This window comes from Myotis daubentonii, chromosome X, assembly GCF_963259705.1.
Source record: "Myotis daubentonii chromosome X, mMyoDau2.1, whole genome shotgun sequence".
NCBI lineage: Eukaryota > Metazoa > Chordata > Mammalia > Chiroptera > Vespertilionidae > Myotis > Myotis daubentonii.
Window position 1 is genome coordinate 131,323,590 of NC_081861.1, and position 13,717 is coordinate 131,337,306.

At 43.1% G+C, this 13,717-nt stretch overlaps 1 protein-coding gene across 2 annotated transcripts; it reads right to left on the reverse strand.

Moving 5' to 3' along the window:
- Window positions 1-6,381: 6,381 nt before the first annotated feature.
- LOC132224014 (sal-like protein 4) lies at window positions 6,382-10,053 on the reverse strand. 2 transcript variants are annotated; one of them, XM_059679073.1, is made up of 3 exons: window positions 9,429-10,053; window positions 8,798-9,308; window positions 6,382-7,516 (listed from the first exon to the last, which is right to left on the reverse strand). In XM_059679073.1, the coding sequence occupies exons 1-3, from the start codon at window positions 10,014-10,016 to the stop codon at window positions 6,807-6,809; spliced, it is 1,809 nt and encodes a 602-aa protein (XP_059535056.1). In that variant the 5' UTR covers window positions 10,017-10,053; the 3' UTR covers window positions 6,382-6,806. The 2 variants fall into 2 exon arrangements, with proteins under 2 accessions (XP_059535056.1, XP_059535055.1); XM_059679072.1 differs by having other exon boundaries at window positions 6,382-9,308.
- Between the last annotated feature and the right edge of the window lie 3,664 nt (window positions 10,054-13,717).

Genomic DNA, 13,717 nt, shown 5'->3' on the forward strand with positions numbered 1-13,717 from the left:
ATGAAACTTACATTTTCCAAGCCGGCATGGCTCAGTGGTTGAGCATCGACCTATGAACCAGAAGGTTGCAGTTCGATTCCCCATCAGAGCACATGCCTGGGTTGCAGGCTAGATCCCCAGTGTGGGGCAGGTGGGAGGCAGATGATCAATGATTCTCTCTCATCATTGATGTTTCTATCTCTCTCTCTTCCTCTTCCCCCTCTCTGAAATCAATAAACATATATGTTAAAAGAAACATTTCAGTGTCCATAACCAAGTTTGGTTGGAACAGTCATGTGTTGTCTGTGGTTCTTTTCACACTATGATGGCAGAGTTGTGTTATTGCCTAAAATATTTACTCTCTGACCCTTTATTGAAAAAATTTGTTGACTTCTAAAGTATGGAAACCTAATAGTTTTTTGTTTTGTTTTGTGTTGTTTTTGCCTACAGCTGATCTTTGGGTTACCTGGGAGGGGGCGATATGGAGAATTCAGTTTGAGCTTCTGAATTTTCATGAGTGATACTGAGATACTTCATATTGTATCTCAAAGATTGGTGAAGTTTAAAAAGTACTTACTGAAGGACTGACCACTGTACAGTAGCCCCCTGTTGTAGGTGGCAGGAATGACACTGGGTGTTAGACTGGTAGGGAAAGACCAGACCTGGGTTCAGCAACCTCCATACTTGAGTTCTGGCTCAGAAAGAATTCAGAGCCAAGGCCCAAACTATAAGAAAACATTTATTGCCCTGACTAGTTTGGCTCAGTGGCTAGAGTGTCGGCCTGTGGACTGAAAGGTCCCAGGTTCGATTCCGGTCAAGGGCATGTACCTTGGTTTCGGGCAGATCCCCAGTCGGGGGTGTGCAGGAGGCAGCTGATGGATGTTTCTCTCTCATGTTTCTAACTCTCTATCCCTCTCCCTTCCTCTCTGTAAAAAATCAATAAAATATATTTTTTTTAAAAAAAGAAAACATTTATTTGTAAATGTTAGAAGAAGTAATTCATACAAGAGATGGGCTGAGGAAACAAGTTGTGGAAGCAAAAGAAGGGCCCTCGGAGCTTGGGAGTGAGGAAAATAATGGTAAGGCACCTAGAGGGTGGAAAAGGGGAAAGGGAAACTGAAAAGGGAAAGGCACCAGCATGCTCCCTGGAGGGAGAGCCCTCTGGGTCCTCCACCCTAAGTGTTTTAAGGTTGGAGATTTTAGGGGAGGTCACAGGGGAAGCTCTTAATAGAATATTCAGCAGCTTTCCAGGTGTGTCCTTTCAGGGTCTAGGTCTCCACTGATTGGTCGGTGGCTGCATCAGGCAGGGGGTCATTATTCAATGCAGCTGGTCCTGAGGTCAGCCATGGGGTTGCTGGTCTGGTTTATTGCTTTTCTCGGCCTGGAGCTGAAATACAACTGAGGTCTAAATGTTCTCTCAAGGGATCCAAACTGCATGACCATCGATATGCTAGGGATGAAGACCACTCTGGGGGCAATGCCCACCCTACAATTGTCCTTTGCTAAGCACCTGAGGCTTTCCACCCTGGAGACCTTCTGTACCATCATCCTTGCTCTGCTCATGTCTGTCCACCACACCCCCTCACCCTTGACCAGTTTCCCTTTCTTTTTTTCTTCTTTTTTTAAAATATATTTTATTGATTTTTTACAGAGAGGAAGGGAGAGAGATAGAGAGATAGAAACATCCATCAGCTGCCTCCTGCACATCTCCCACTGGGGATGCGCCCGCAACCCAGGTACATGCCCTTGACCGGAATCGAACCTGGGACCCTTCAGTCCGCAGGACGACACTCTATCCACTGAGCCAAACCGGTTTCGGCGATCAGTTTCCCTTTCCATGGTTTTAGTTGCCCTTGGTCAACCATGGTCCAAAGATATCAAATGGAAAATTCAAGAAATAGACAATTCATAAGCTTTAAATTGTGTGCCGTTCTGAGTAACCCCGCCAGGCTACCTGAGAGGTAAATCTTGCCTTTGTCCAGCGTCTCCCTGCTGGATTAGCTCCTCCCCCCTCCTTCCCCCCATTAGTCACTCAGTAGTTCAGTTATCAGATGACTGGAGTACCTTCACGTTATCTACAAGAAGGGTGAGTACAGTACAATAAGATATTTTGAGAAAGATCACATTCACATAACTTTTATTACATATATTGTTATAATTGTTCATTTTATAATTGGCTGTTGTTAACCTCTTACTGTGCCTAATAAATTAAGTTTTATCACAGGTATATATTTTCTTGCATATAGGAAAAAATATAGTATATATAAGGTTCAGTACTATCTAATCATTTGTTTGTCTGATTTTACCTTTTTTTTTTTTTCTAGAAGTGAAGAAAGGTACATCTTTAACAGTGGGAGTGGGAATACTATTCCCCTGGCAGCATTTTTTCATGAGAAAGTTTCCTCTCTACTCCCAGAAGGGAATATTGATGAAATAACATTGCCACTTCTCACAGCTCCTCTCATTTACTCTTCTCTAAGGAAGAAGTGATAGGAGGGAGAAGAAATTGATCATTCTTGGCTCCAACAGTGTCTCTATGTCCCTCTCTGTCTCCCTATGTTCCTCTCTTTTTCTCTCCCTCTCCCTCTCTCCCGACCACCACCACCCCTGAATTCTGCTACCTTCAGAGGGGACTCCACTCTATCCCTGCTTCTGCATGCAAAGTACACCTAGTTTGGGGCCACTCTCTGTTCCCACTTGCAGGACCTGATGGGTATAAGACATCAATTTCCTTTCAGCTTCCTAGGTAAGGGCCTATTTTGTAGATGCTCTCTGAAGTGGGGAGGGAATGGGGTAGAGATAGTAAGAAGCCTGATTGTGGCCACAAGTCCAATCCAAATGTCCAGTCCAATTCCAGCAACAATGAAGCTGACGTATCCCCATGGACCTTACCCAGTTCATTCTACACTCATAGCGAAAAAGAGGGGTTGGAATACTTGCACCGTCATATGCCCTACAAACCACTAATAACAATGGAATCTTACAAGTTACAGTCTCCCATAAAACCAGTTTTGAACATGAAATTATATCCTGTACCCACCGAGAGAGAGAGAGAGAGAGAGAGAGAGAGAGAGAGAGAGAGAGAGACCTCTTTTTTCATATATCAGCTCCATCCTCTGGAGAAAAAGCTTGACAAATTGAGAAGGTAGCTGCTCTCAAGCAACAAACAGCTTGTTCTCAGCAGCCCTGCTGGCCTCTTATGTAAGTTATCAGACAGTTCACCTCTCTCCATGGAATGAAGCCTTTGGTAGTCCTGGGAATGGCTGAGCAGAAACGTTAAAGCTTTCTGTGCACTGGGAAAGCCCAATAGTCATGTCAGACAAACTGGAACCAACAGTTCGCACTACTCATTAACAATAGCAAGCTGTCTAACCTTGGGAAGGCAGCTTCCTGCTTTGTTTCCCTGAACAGGATTTTGGATAGTAATTATCCTAGCCATGTATTTTCATGGTGCTTTTGAAAATCACTTATAACACTCAAATATACTTCAGAGTGTTTTTTTCTATGTTTTAAGGAATTAAAAACATTTCTTACTTATTTAGCACTTCAGTCATAAATTTGAGAAATTATCATTTATTAAATTGATAAAATTCTGAAAATCAACTTTTCAGAAGCTATTCGTGTTTCTGAAAAATGTGGGGTACACTAAATGAGTCAGGGTAGGCTAACTACTGAAACAAACATAGTAATGACTTATTTCTTGCTCATGTCACAGTACAATGGTCGTGGATGGGGGTTGTTCATTCAAAGACACCCTAGGAGCCCCTCCATCCCCTGGGACCCCAAAGTCCTCCACTAGATGCTCTACACTTGACAGTTATAAAAATAAAGGAGCTCAGCAGAGTTGGAGAGAGTGCATGGAAGATTGCTTTTATAGTGGAGTTTATGGGGCAGGGCCAAAGGTGGGACATATCTTCCTGCTTTCTATTGATTAGCGCTGAGTCATATGATCACACCAAACTGCAAGGGAGTCTGGGAAATGTAGTCAAGCTGTATACCCAGGAAGAAGAAATGGGTTTGGGGAACATCTAGCCAGATTCTGACATAATTACCATGTAAAAATGTCAGACCTATTGTAGACACTGTTAATTCACTGCCAAGATTCCTGTCACCAGGCAATGCACCTTCAGTGAGTGTTGTCTGATAATGGCACACAACTGCTACTTTCTTTAAAGACTGGAGCCAACCTGGAGCCACTTCAGGTTACAACTCCACACTCTCCCCGCCCCCTCCTGCAGAGCAACCCATAGCCAATGGCTAGCTAACAGGAAGGACAAAAAGCTAGCCCCTTGCCTCAAGGTGAAACCAACTTTATAGTACAAATCATGTTCCAGAGAGCCCTGTGGGATGAGGTAGACAAGTCTCCAGCTGAGACATACTTACTCAGCTCTTTCCCCTGCCCCATCCGGCTTCCCTCACTGAGAGCTCTCCCACAACAGAGCACTTAAATTCGAATCTCCATTTCAGTTTCTGTTCCCAGAGAACCCAACCTGAGTCAGGATTTTACATCAGAATAATATGTCTCACATCTCTTAGAAAAAGCATGTGCAGCACAAGTTGATCTGTAAATATTTAAGTGATTTCAGTAGAGTATACTAATAGTCTTACACTCAATAAACAAAAGCCACTTTCCCAGGGCTGCAAACAGAATCATTTTATGGCAAATATGGATTGTGGTCTCATTCTTCATTTTTTCCTGTCCTTTTCTATATTGACCAAGTTGATGTGACTATTGGGTCATCTAGGATCTGAGTCTCAGCATTGCAAGGTCAGAAATACGTGTATCACTTCTTTGAAGGTATGGCAACCCATGGGAGAGGGCAGGTACATAAATCACAATTCCAGTTAACTGATTTACATCCACATCCATATGCTCTTTGAATCATAATTCTCACACACTTAGCATTTCCCTTCTATGTGCATAAGTTTTCTCTGTAGATACATTTTTATGTATGTATGTATGTATGTATGTATGTATGTATGTATGTATGTATTGGGGTGGGGGTGGTAATCCAAATTTTATTCTCCAACAGTCAGCATCAGCAGGTAAAACTACAGGGCTTTCTCTTATTAACTTAACAATGAGAAAGCTTCTGGTGTGTGTCCTCTGTAACAATATTCACTTCACAGTGTAAACAGGTACTATTATTGTGTTCACGTACAATTCCAGAAAGTAAGGCACAACTTGGCAAAAAAAAATTAAATTTATTTTTTGGATCCTAAAGTCAGGTGCAATAACTCAAACTTTTGAGAACAGCCTTTATCTACATTCCATATTGAAGGGGAAAGACTCCTCCACACAGAAATTAGGGTCTTTCTTTCTTGTTTCTCATTAAACCATTACAGCACTGTTTCATCATTCACTAAATATCATATACACACCAAAAAAAAACATTAGAAAAATCACAAAAACATCTTGAACGTCCAGCTGCTCTCACCAATACAACAACTCTTAGGTTTAAGACATGGACTAGGAAAACTTCAGCAGTCATAAAACAGGAAAAGAGAGACTAAGGCTACAAAAATAAGAAATAAATGAGGTAGATAACAAAGCTTTCATACCCAGGACTTGCCTGTTCCAACTTTGTAGCCTTCATGCAATACTCATGAAGAGACATCTTCATAACTATTTGGCATAAGCTACATCAAGAAAGTTTTTATTAAAATTAGTATGTGAAACTCTGGCTGGGTGGCTTGGTTAGTTGAAGGAGCATCCTCCCATACACCAAAGGTGGTGGGTTGGATTCCCAGTCAGGGCACATATTTAGGTTTGGGGTTTGATCGGGGCCCATACAGGAGGCAACCGATCGATTTTTCTCTCCCACATCAATATTTGTTTCTCTCTCATTAATAAAAATATATCCTTGGGCGAGGATAGTATGTGAACCTATGAGAAAACACGCCCTTCTGTGAGTTTCTTCAAGAATGAAAACCCACTTATTTGATAGAATAAGCATTGGTGAACTAAACTAAGTCACTTGAGGTCCCCTGCTCGGGTGCCCACCTGTTCTGGTGTTCAGGAAGAAGGTGGCATCTGGAGAGCACAGGGAATAATACATTGGTACTCTTAGGGTTCCAAATGAACTGTGTTTCAATAAGTAGCAGCACATACATTGATTCCCTAAGGACTAAAATCAGTCCATTTGAGGGTATCCTACTTAAGATTCCAAGGTTAAAGGAATTTTGTAATTCTACAACATTAGTTTTTATAAAGGTACATTCAAAAACGGGGGCGGGGGAGGCCCCAGCTGGGTAGCTCAGTTGGTTAGAGCATCATCCCGATATGCTAAGTTTACAGGTTCCATCTATGGTCAGGGCACATACAAGAATAAACCAATGAATGCATAAATCATTGGAATAATTTCGATGTTTCTGTTTCTCTCTCTCTCTCTCTCTCTCTCTCTCTCTCTCAAAATCAATAAATTTCAAGGAACGAAGGAAGTATATAGCACCCCCTCATCCCAATTAGGCTAAGCAGTTGTCTTTTACATTGTGATTCGGTAAGTTCCAACTTGAATCAAATGACAGTCTTTGGAAATAGTAACTCTATCTTGTACAAAGGTTTTATGTACACAGTTGGTTGCAAGTAACAACGCTACTTTACAAGCCCTACTTCTTTCCAAAATTTACAAAAACACCAGTCTGTAAGATTTTTTTTGTTTTGTGTTATTTTCACAAAGCAGCATAGCAACATTGTGATTGTAGGACTTTGCTTGAGTTGGTGGTCACAACTGTAAACATCGTTTGCACATCAGTAAAAACAAACAAACAGGAGGAGATGGGTTATAACAAAAAAAAGAAGAAAGTCCAGTTCAAGAGTGGTCACTCTACATTTCTCCAGGTGGGCTCCCCTGTAGCTTAGCTTCCAGTAAGTGAGGGGACTGGTGTTTGGGAATGCTGTCAGCAGCACCTGGTTTTTCCACATCAGCACTAAGAGCTGACTGAGAGCCATCTATCTTGGAGACGGTGGTGTTACCCACAGCAGAGCTTGCCCCCTGGGAAACTAGGAGAGTAGAGAGATCTACACTCTGGATCACTGAGCTATTGTTGGTATTATTGGCCAGACCACCACTGAGCATGGTGGTGTACTGGTTGCATACAACAGGGTCCACATTCACTGAAGGGACCATGGTTTCCTGGGGAAACATTACAGGGAGCCTCTTTCCATCTGTTCCTAACAGAACCATGGTGTTCTCAATACCCTGCTTCCTCCCACAGTGTGCAGAGCTATTGTTGGCCCCATGAGTCATATAGTGGGCTTCCAAGTTGTCTTTGGTGATGAAAGCTTGCCTACATATGTTACACATGAAAAGCTTCTTCTCCCCAGTGTGAGTCCACTGATGAATTTGAACAGCACTGGCCAATGAGTTCTTCCTGAACTGTGTGTGGCCATGTTGCTTGTTTTGTTGGCATGGCTGAGCTGCTAACGAAGATGCCATGCCTGGGGATATGGTTGTGGGTCCAAATGCACCAGGAACTTCAACTTTGATATATGTTGGCTGAGCCTTGGCAACTGTTGATGGGAGACTGCTCCAACCTTCCATATCAGTGTGGCTCTTCTCTGAGCTCTCTGCTTTGCCACCAACATCAGGAAATTTGGACTTGTTGCTTTTTGCTTTGCCATTGGCTGGGGCGATGGCCTGAAAGGATGTGACTTCCAGAAAGTCTGGACTTTGGCTCTGATACTTCTGGTCTCCTATCACTGAGGACAAGTTGGTCACGCCACCACTCTCCACCAAACCTTTTCCTCTGCTGCTCTGCTGCACAGCAGCAAGACCCACAACCAGGGGAGCTGTGATGGTTACCCCTGGCATAGGTGATGTCGAGTGGGTGCTCAGAAGAGGCATGGGGATCTTCGATGAACTGCTAGGGGCATCCTGAGAGCCAACTTTGTTTACATCAGTGCTTTCAACATCATTGTGAAATATGGCACTTGTGCTGCTATTCTCACTGATCTTCATCGGCTCAGGATCCCTAAAGTCACAAGGATTTTCCAGAACAAGTGTGTTGAGAATCTGACCACCCATGTGCATCCGAACATGTCGCTGCAACATGACTGCATTGGTAAACTTCTTCTGGCAGATGGGACACGAATGCTTTGTCTTTGTGGATGTGTTGGCTTCGTGAGAGTTTAAGTGTGTATTCAGGTTGTGTTTGGTGGAGAAGATTCGGTCACAGATGTTACACTTGTATGTACCCTCCCTGGTGTGGCTGCGGTAATGCATTTTGAGAGACCTTTGGCTGCTTAAGACACGGTAGCAATCGGAACATTCATTGGGGTTAGTGGTGGCCTTGTCATTGTTCTCCACCAGCTTCTGCAACTTGAAAGTCTCTGACCCTGGCTTGGGTGCCCCTCTCCCTTGGGAACTACCAACCCTTGGGCAATTATGATTTGGCCCTACCCCAGAGAATCGGTATCCATCCTCACTTTCTGGAGGCCAGGGCTGAGGATAGTTGGCCAGTGAGCCACCCATTAGGTCCTTGGGGTTAGTCCCACAAGAGAGATTCTGAGGTAGCCCTAGGGACCTGGGGGTCCCTGAGGCCAGGACAGATTTGTTAACACTTGATTCATCTTCAGGGACAGGTACAGAGAGTGCATAAGGAACACCAGTGCCTGTAGTCATTTTGTTGTGGAACTCGCCAGACAGCTGGGGGTTCGCTTTCACCTGGAAATGTTGATGTGAGTGCGTCTTGAGGTCGTCCTCTGTGGTGAACCACTGGCCACAGACAGAGCACATGAAGAGTCTCTCTCCAAAATGGGAACGGAGGTGGAACTGTAAGGAGTTATCAGTCTCAAAAACCTTGTTACAGTAATTACATTTGTACATGTAGATGCCAGCTTTGTCTTTGGGTTTGACATACACTGGGGGCACACTGGATGGCCTCCCTTTCCCATTCGTGGATGGGTCTAATGCCACAGTGGAGAAAGGGCTCTGGGAGGGCACAGAGCCTGGGGCCTGAGGTATCAAAGCACCTGGGAGGTGGTTCGGAAGCACCCTTGACCCATCTGGCCTTGGGGCAATGAATACCAGCCCTGGGGGCACAGAGCTGGTGGTGGGAGGGATATTTGTGTGAGGTGGGCTTGCTTGTTTCAAGGGGTCCAGAGACGGACCTTGGACCTGCTGGGACACATGGCTGCCTAAGGTCTTCAGGGTATCAGCTCCCACCATGCCTGAGTGGAGGATGTAGGTGGCCCACATGCTCATCCAAATGCATACCTGCTTGGTGAACTGGACCTGCTGTAGCTGCTGCTGCTGTAGATACAGGACCTGCTCCAGGAACCATGGGATGCTGTTGGCAGCAGGCAGGGGAGCAGGCAGGGAGGCAGGCTGTGGGGTGGGCTGGGGAGGAGGCATGTGGGTGGGTAGGGGGGTGGGCAGGGGAGAAGGCTGGGGAGAAGGCTGGAGTGAAGAACAGGAGGTAGGCAGGGGGGTAGGCAGCATGTCGGCTCTCTGCTGACCCACCGCCACCTTGGTACCCGGTAGTGCTTGAAGAGTGACATCAGTGTTGGCCACTTTGCCTTTGGGTAAATAGCTTAAGTCCTGGGATGTGGGTGGCAGGGCAGTCTTCATCTTTAAAGGCAGAACAGACTCTGCCCCTGGCTTCTCCTTCATGTCCCATGAGCTGACACCATGCTCCCTGGGACTCTCCTTACTGCTTGGATTGTGTGGTTGGTAGCTCTCCACAGTCCTGAAGTCTTCTGAAGGCACCAGGCCCTCACTGTCGTTCATGATGAAGACAGGTAGAGATTTAGTGCAATTTTTCTTATGTTCTAAGAATGTAGACAAGCTAAAGAACACTCCACAGCATATCTCACAGATGTGAGTCTGCTCCAAACAAGGTCTCTTTACCTTCCCTTGGTCCCCATTCATGTCCTCACCAGTCCCCGGGTTGTTCATTGGAGCACCTGGCTCCCTCACCATAGACACCACTGGGGCCGCATCTGCAAACTTCAGGGCCAGCTGCTGCGGCTGCTGCTCTCCCTGGTCCTCCTCCAAGTTGATGTGTTGAGGTTTCACCTGCTTGCGCCTCGACATGATGCAAGTATTAGGACGCCAATCAAGCCACAATTATTTGCCCACTCCACCACAAATTCCTGGAGTTGGAGATAAATTTTAAATAATAAAATTCTCAAATATAGAACCATAGAAACAAACAAAGGAACTAAGTAAGGACAATGTACATGAAAAAAAATTTTTTCACACTCAAGGATGTTTCCAAATAGCATTTTGAGAAAAAGGAACATGTCTTAATCATGTGGTGTTCAATATATGCAAGATTTACATTAAAGGAGGAGTCAAAATTACCTGAGGAATACTAGAAACACAATGGCAAAGTAGCCTTTCAAGATTTTTTCTCATGGCTTATGTTTATCCTAGCCACTAAATCTACTCCTAGTTTAAACCTACTTTCATGACGTGATTTTATCTCAACTTCAAGTCTTCTTTGACATTTTCACTCATTTCTTTAATTCTCTATAAGTCCAGCCAGTCACTACTAGTAGATGTCCAAGATGGCACACTCACAGGGCTGTTGAAGGAGGCCTTGAGTCCTTCTTATGGAGGCCTCTCCACAAGGCTGCCTGAGTGGCTTCAGGACAAGGCAGCTGACTTCCCCCAGAGCTAGTGATCTATGACAGCATGCTTTTTCAACCACATGGTCTTTTATGACCTAGTCCCACAGGAGACATAGCACTTCTGCCACATTCTATTTATTAGAAGCAAGTCACTAAGTCCAACTCACACTCAAGAAGAGGGTACTTGAGCTCCAGTTCTTGAAAGGAATAACAAAGAATTTATGGATAGATTTTAAATCACCACACAACTCTTCAAAGAACTGGTTCCTAACTATTGTCTTGTTTTTTACGAAATCACTCTCAAATTTGCAAAATGCTATGGTTTTGAGTTTAAACTGATGCCAATATATTTATAACCTTATAATGAGAACAGAGTTTTTAAAATTCATAAGCATTTAGTTTACTATCCTTTTTTGCAGTAATTTTAGATTCACAGATAATTACAAAAAAAGTACAAAAGATTCCTGTATACGTTTCACCCAGATTCCTCAAATGTTTCCATGTATGCTTCTCTCTCTCTCTCTCTCTCTCTCTCTCTCTCTCTCTCTCCCTCCCTCCCTCCCTCCCTCCCTCCTACTCTCTTTCTAGATATATCTTTTCTGATTCATTTGAGAATAAATTGTAGGCATAATTATCCCTTTACTCCTGAATACTTCAGTGTACATTTCCTAACACTTATGTTCTCTTGTATAATCACCATACAATTGTCAAAATCAGGAAAGTAACTATCATCTAATCTATAAACTTTATTCAATTGTCACCAATTGTCCTACTAATGTCCTTTAGAGTAAAAGTGGGGCAGGGGACAACTTCCTCATCCAGGATCCAATTCAGGAACACATGTTGTATTTAATTGTCACATCCCTTTACTCTCCTTTCATCTGAAGCAGTTCTTTGGTCTCTTTGTCTCATGACCTAAGACTACAAGTCCTTTTTTTTTTTTAAATATATTTTATTGATTTTTTACAGAGAGGAAGGGAGAGAGATAGAGAGTTAGAAACATCGATGAGAGAGAAACATCGATCAGCTGCCTCCTGCACATCTCCCACTGGGGATGTGCCCGCAACCCAGGTACAATGCCCTTGACCGGAATTGAACCTGGGACCTTTCAGTCCGCAAGCCGACGCTCTATCCACCGAGCCAAACTGGTTTCGGCGAAGACTACAAGTCTTGCCTGGCTGGTGTAGCTCAGTGGTTGAACGTAGACCTATGAACCAGGAAGTCAGGGTTCAATTCTCAGTCAGGGCACATGCCCGGGTTGCAGGCTCAATCCCCAGTAGGAGAGATGCAAGAGGGAGCCGATCAATTATTCTCTCTCATCATTAATGTTTCTCTCTCCCTCTCCCTTCCTCTCTGAAATAAAAATATATATTTTAATGAATTAGGCAATGTACAAGGATACAAAATTAACACCCAGAAATCTATGGCTTTTTTATACACCAATAATGAACTCACAAAAAGAGAAACTAAAAAAAAACAATCCCATATACCATTGCAACAAAAAAATTAAGATACCTAGGGATAAACTTAACCAATGAGGTAAAGGACCTGTACTCAGAAAATTACAGGATGCTGAAAAAAAGAGATAGAGGAAGGCATAAACAAATGGAAGAATATGCAATGTCCATGGATTGGTAGAATCAACATCATTAAAATGTCTATACTACCCAAAGCAATCTATAGATTCAGTGCAATCCCAATTAAAATACCAACGGCAAATTTCATAGACCTAGAAAAACTCTACAAAAATTAATCTAAAATAAAAAAGACCCTGAATACCTGCAGAAATCTTTAGAAACAAGAACAATGTTGGGGGGGAATCACAATACCAGATATCAAGCTATACTACAAAGCCACTGTTCTCAAACTGCCTGGTACTGGCACAAGAACAGACATATAGACCAATGGAACAGAACAGAGAACCCAGAAATCAACCCAAGCCATTATGCTCAATTAATATTTGACAAAGGAGGCAAGAGCATACAATGGAGTCAAGACAGTCTCTTCAATAAATGATGTTGGGGAAATTGGACAGATACATGCAAAAAAAATGAAACTAGACCACCAACTTACACCATACACAAAAATAAACTCAAAATGGATAAAGAACTTAAACGTAAGATGGGAAACCATAAAAATCTTAGAAGAAGCTATAGGCAGCAAAATAACAGACATTTGTCGTAGCAATATCTTTACCGATACAGCTCCTAGGACAATGAAAACTATTTTTTCTAAAGAGAAAATACACAAATGGGACTACATCAAAATAAAAAGCTTCTGCACAGAAAAAGAAACTATCAACAAAACAAGAAAGCCCACTGCATAGGAGAACATATTTGCCAATGTTATCTCCCATAAGGGTTTAATCTCCAAAATTTATTTTGTTACAACTTAACAAAAGGAAGATGAGCAATCCAAACAAAAAAATGGGCAAAGGACCTAAATAGGCACTTTTCCGAAAGAAGGTCAAGAGACACATGAAAACATGCTCAAAGTCACTAATCATCTGAGAAATGCAAGTCAAAACAACAATGAGGTACCATCTCACACCTGTCAGAATGGCTATCATCAACAAATCAACAAATGACAAGTGCTAGCGAGGATGTGGAGAAAAAGGAACCCCCGTGCACTGCTGGTGGGAATGCAGACTGGTGCAGCCACTGTGGAGAACAGTATGGAGTTTCCTCAGAAAACTGAAAATGGAACTCCCATTTGACCCAGTGATCCCATTTCTAGGAATATATCCCAAGAAACCAGAAACACCAATCAGAAAGGATATATGCAACCCTATGTTCATAGCAGCACAATTTACCATAGCTAATATTTGGAAGTAGATGAGTGGATTAAAAACACTGTGGTACATCTACACAATGGAATACTACACTGCAGTAAAAAAGAAGGAATTCTTACCATTTGCAACAGCATGGATGGAACTGGAGAGCATTATGCTAAGCGAAATAAGCCAGTCAGAGAAAAGTAAATAGCACATGATCTCACTCATTTATGGAAAATAATGAACAACATAAACTGATGAATAAAAACAGATCCAGAGACAGAGAAGCATCTTTTAGACCGTCAAACCTCAGAGGGAAGGTAGGGGAGGGTGAGGGTAAGGGGGAGAGATCAACCAAAGAACTTGTATGCATGCATATAAGCCTAACC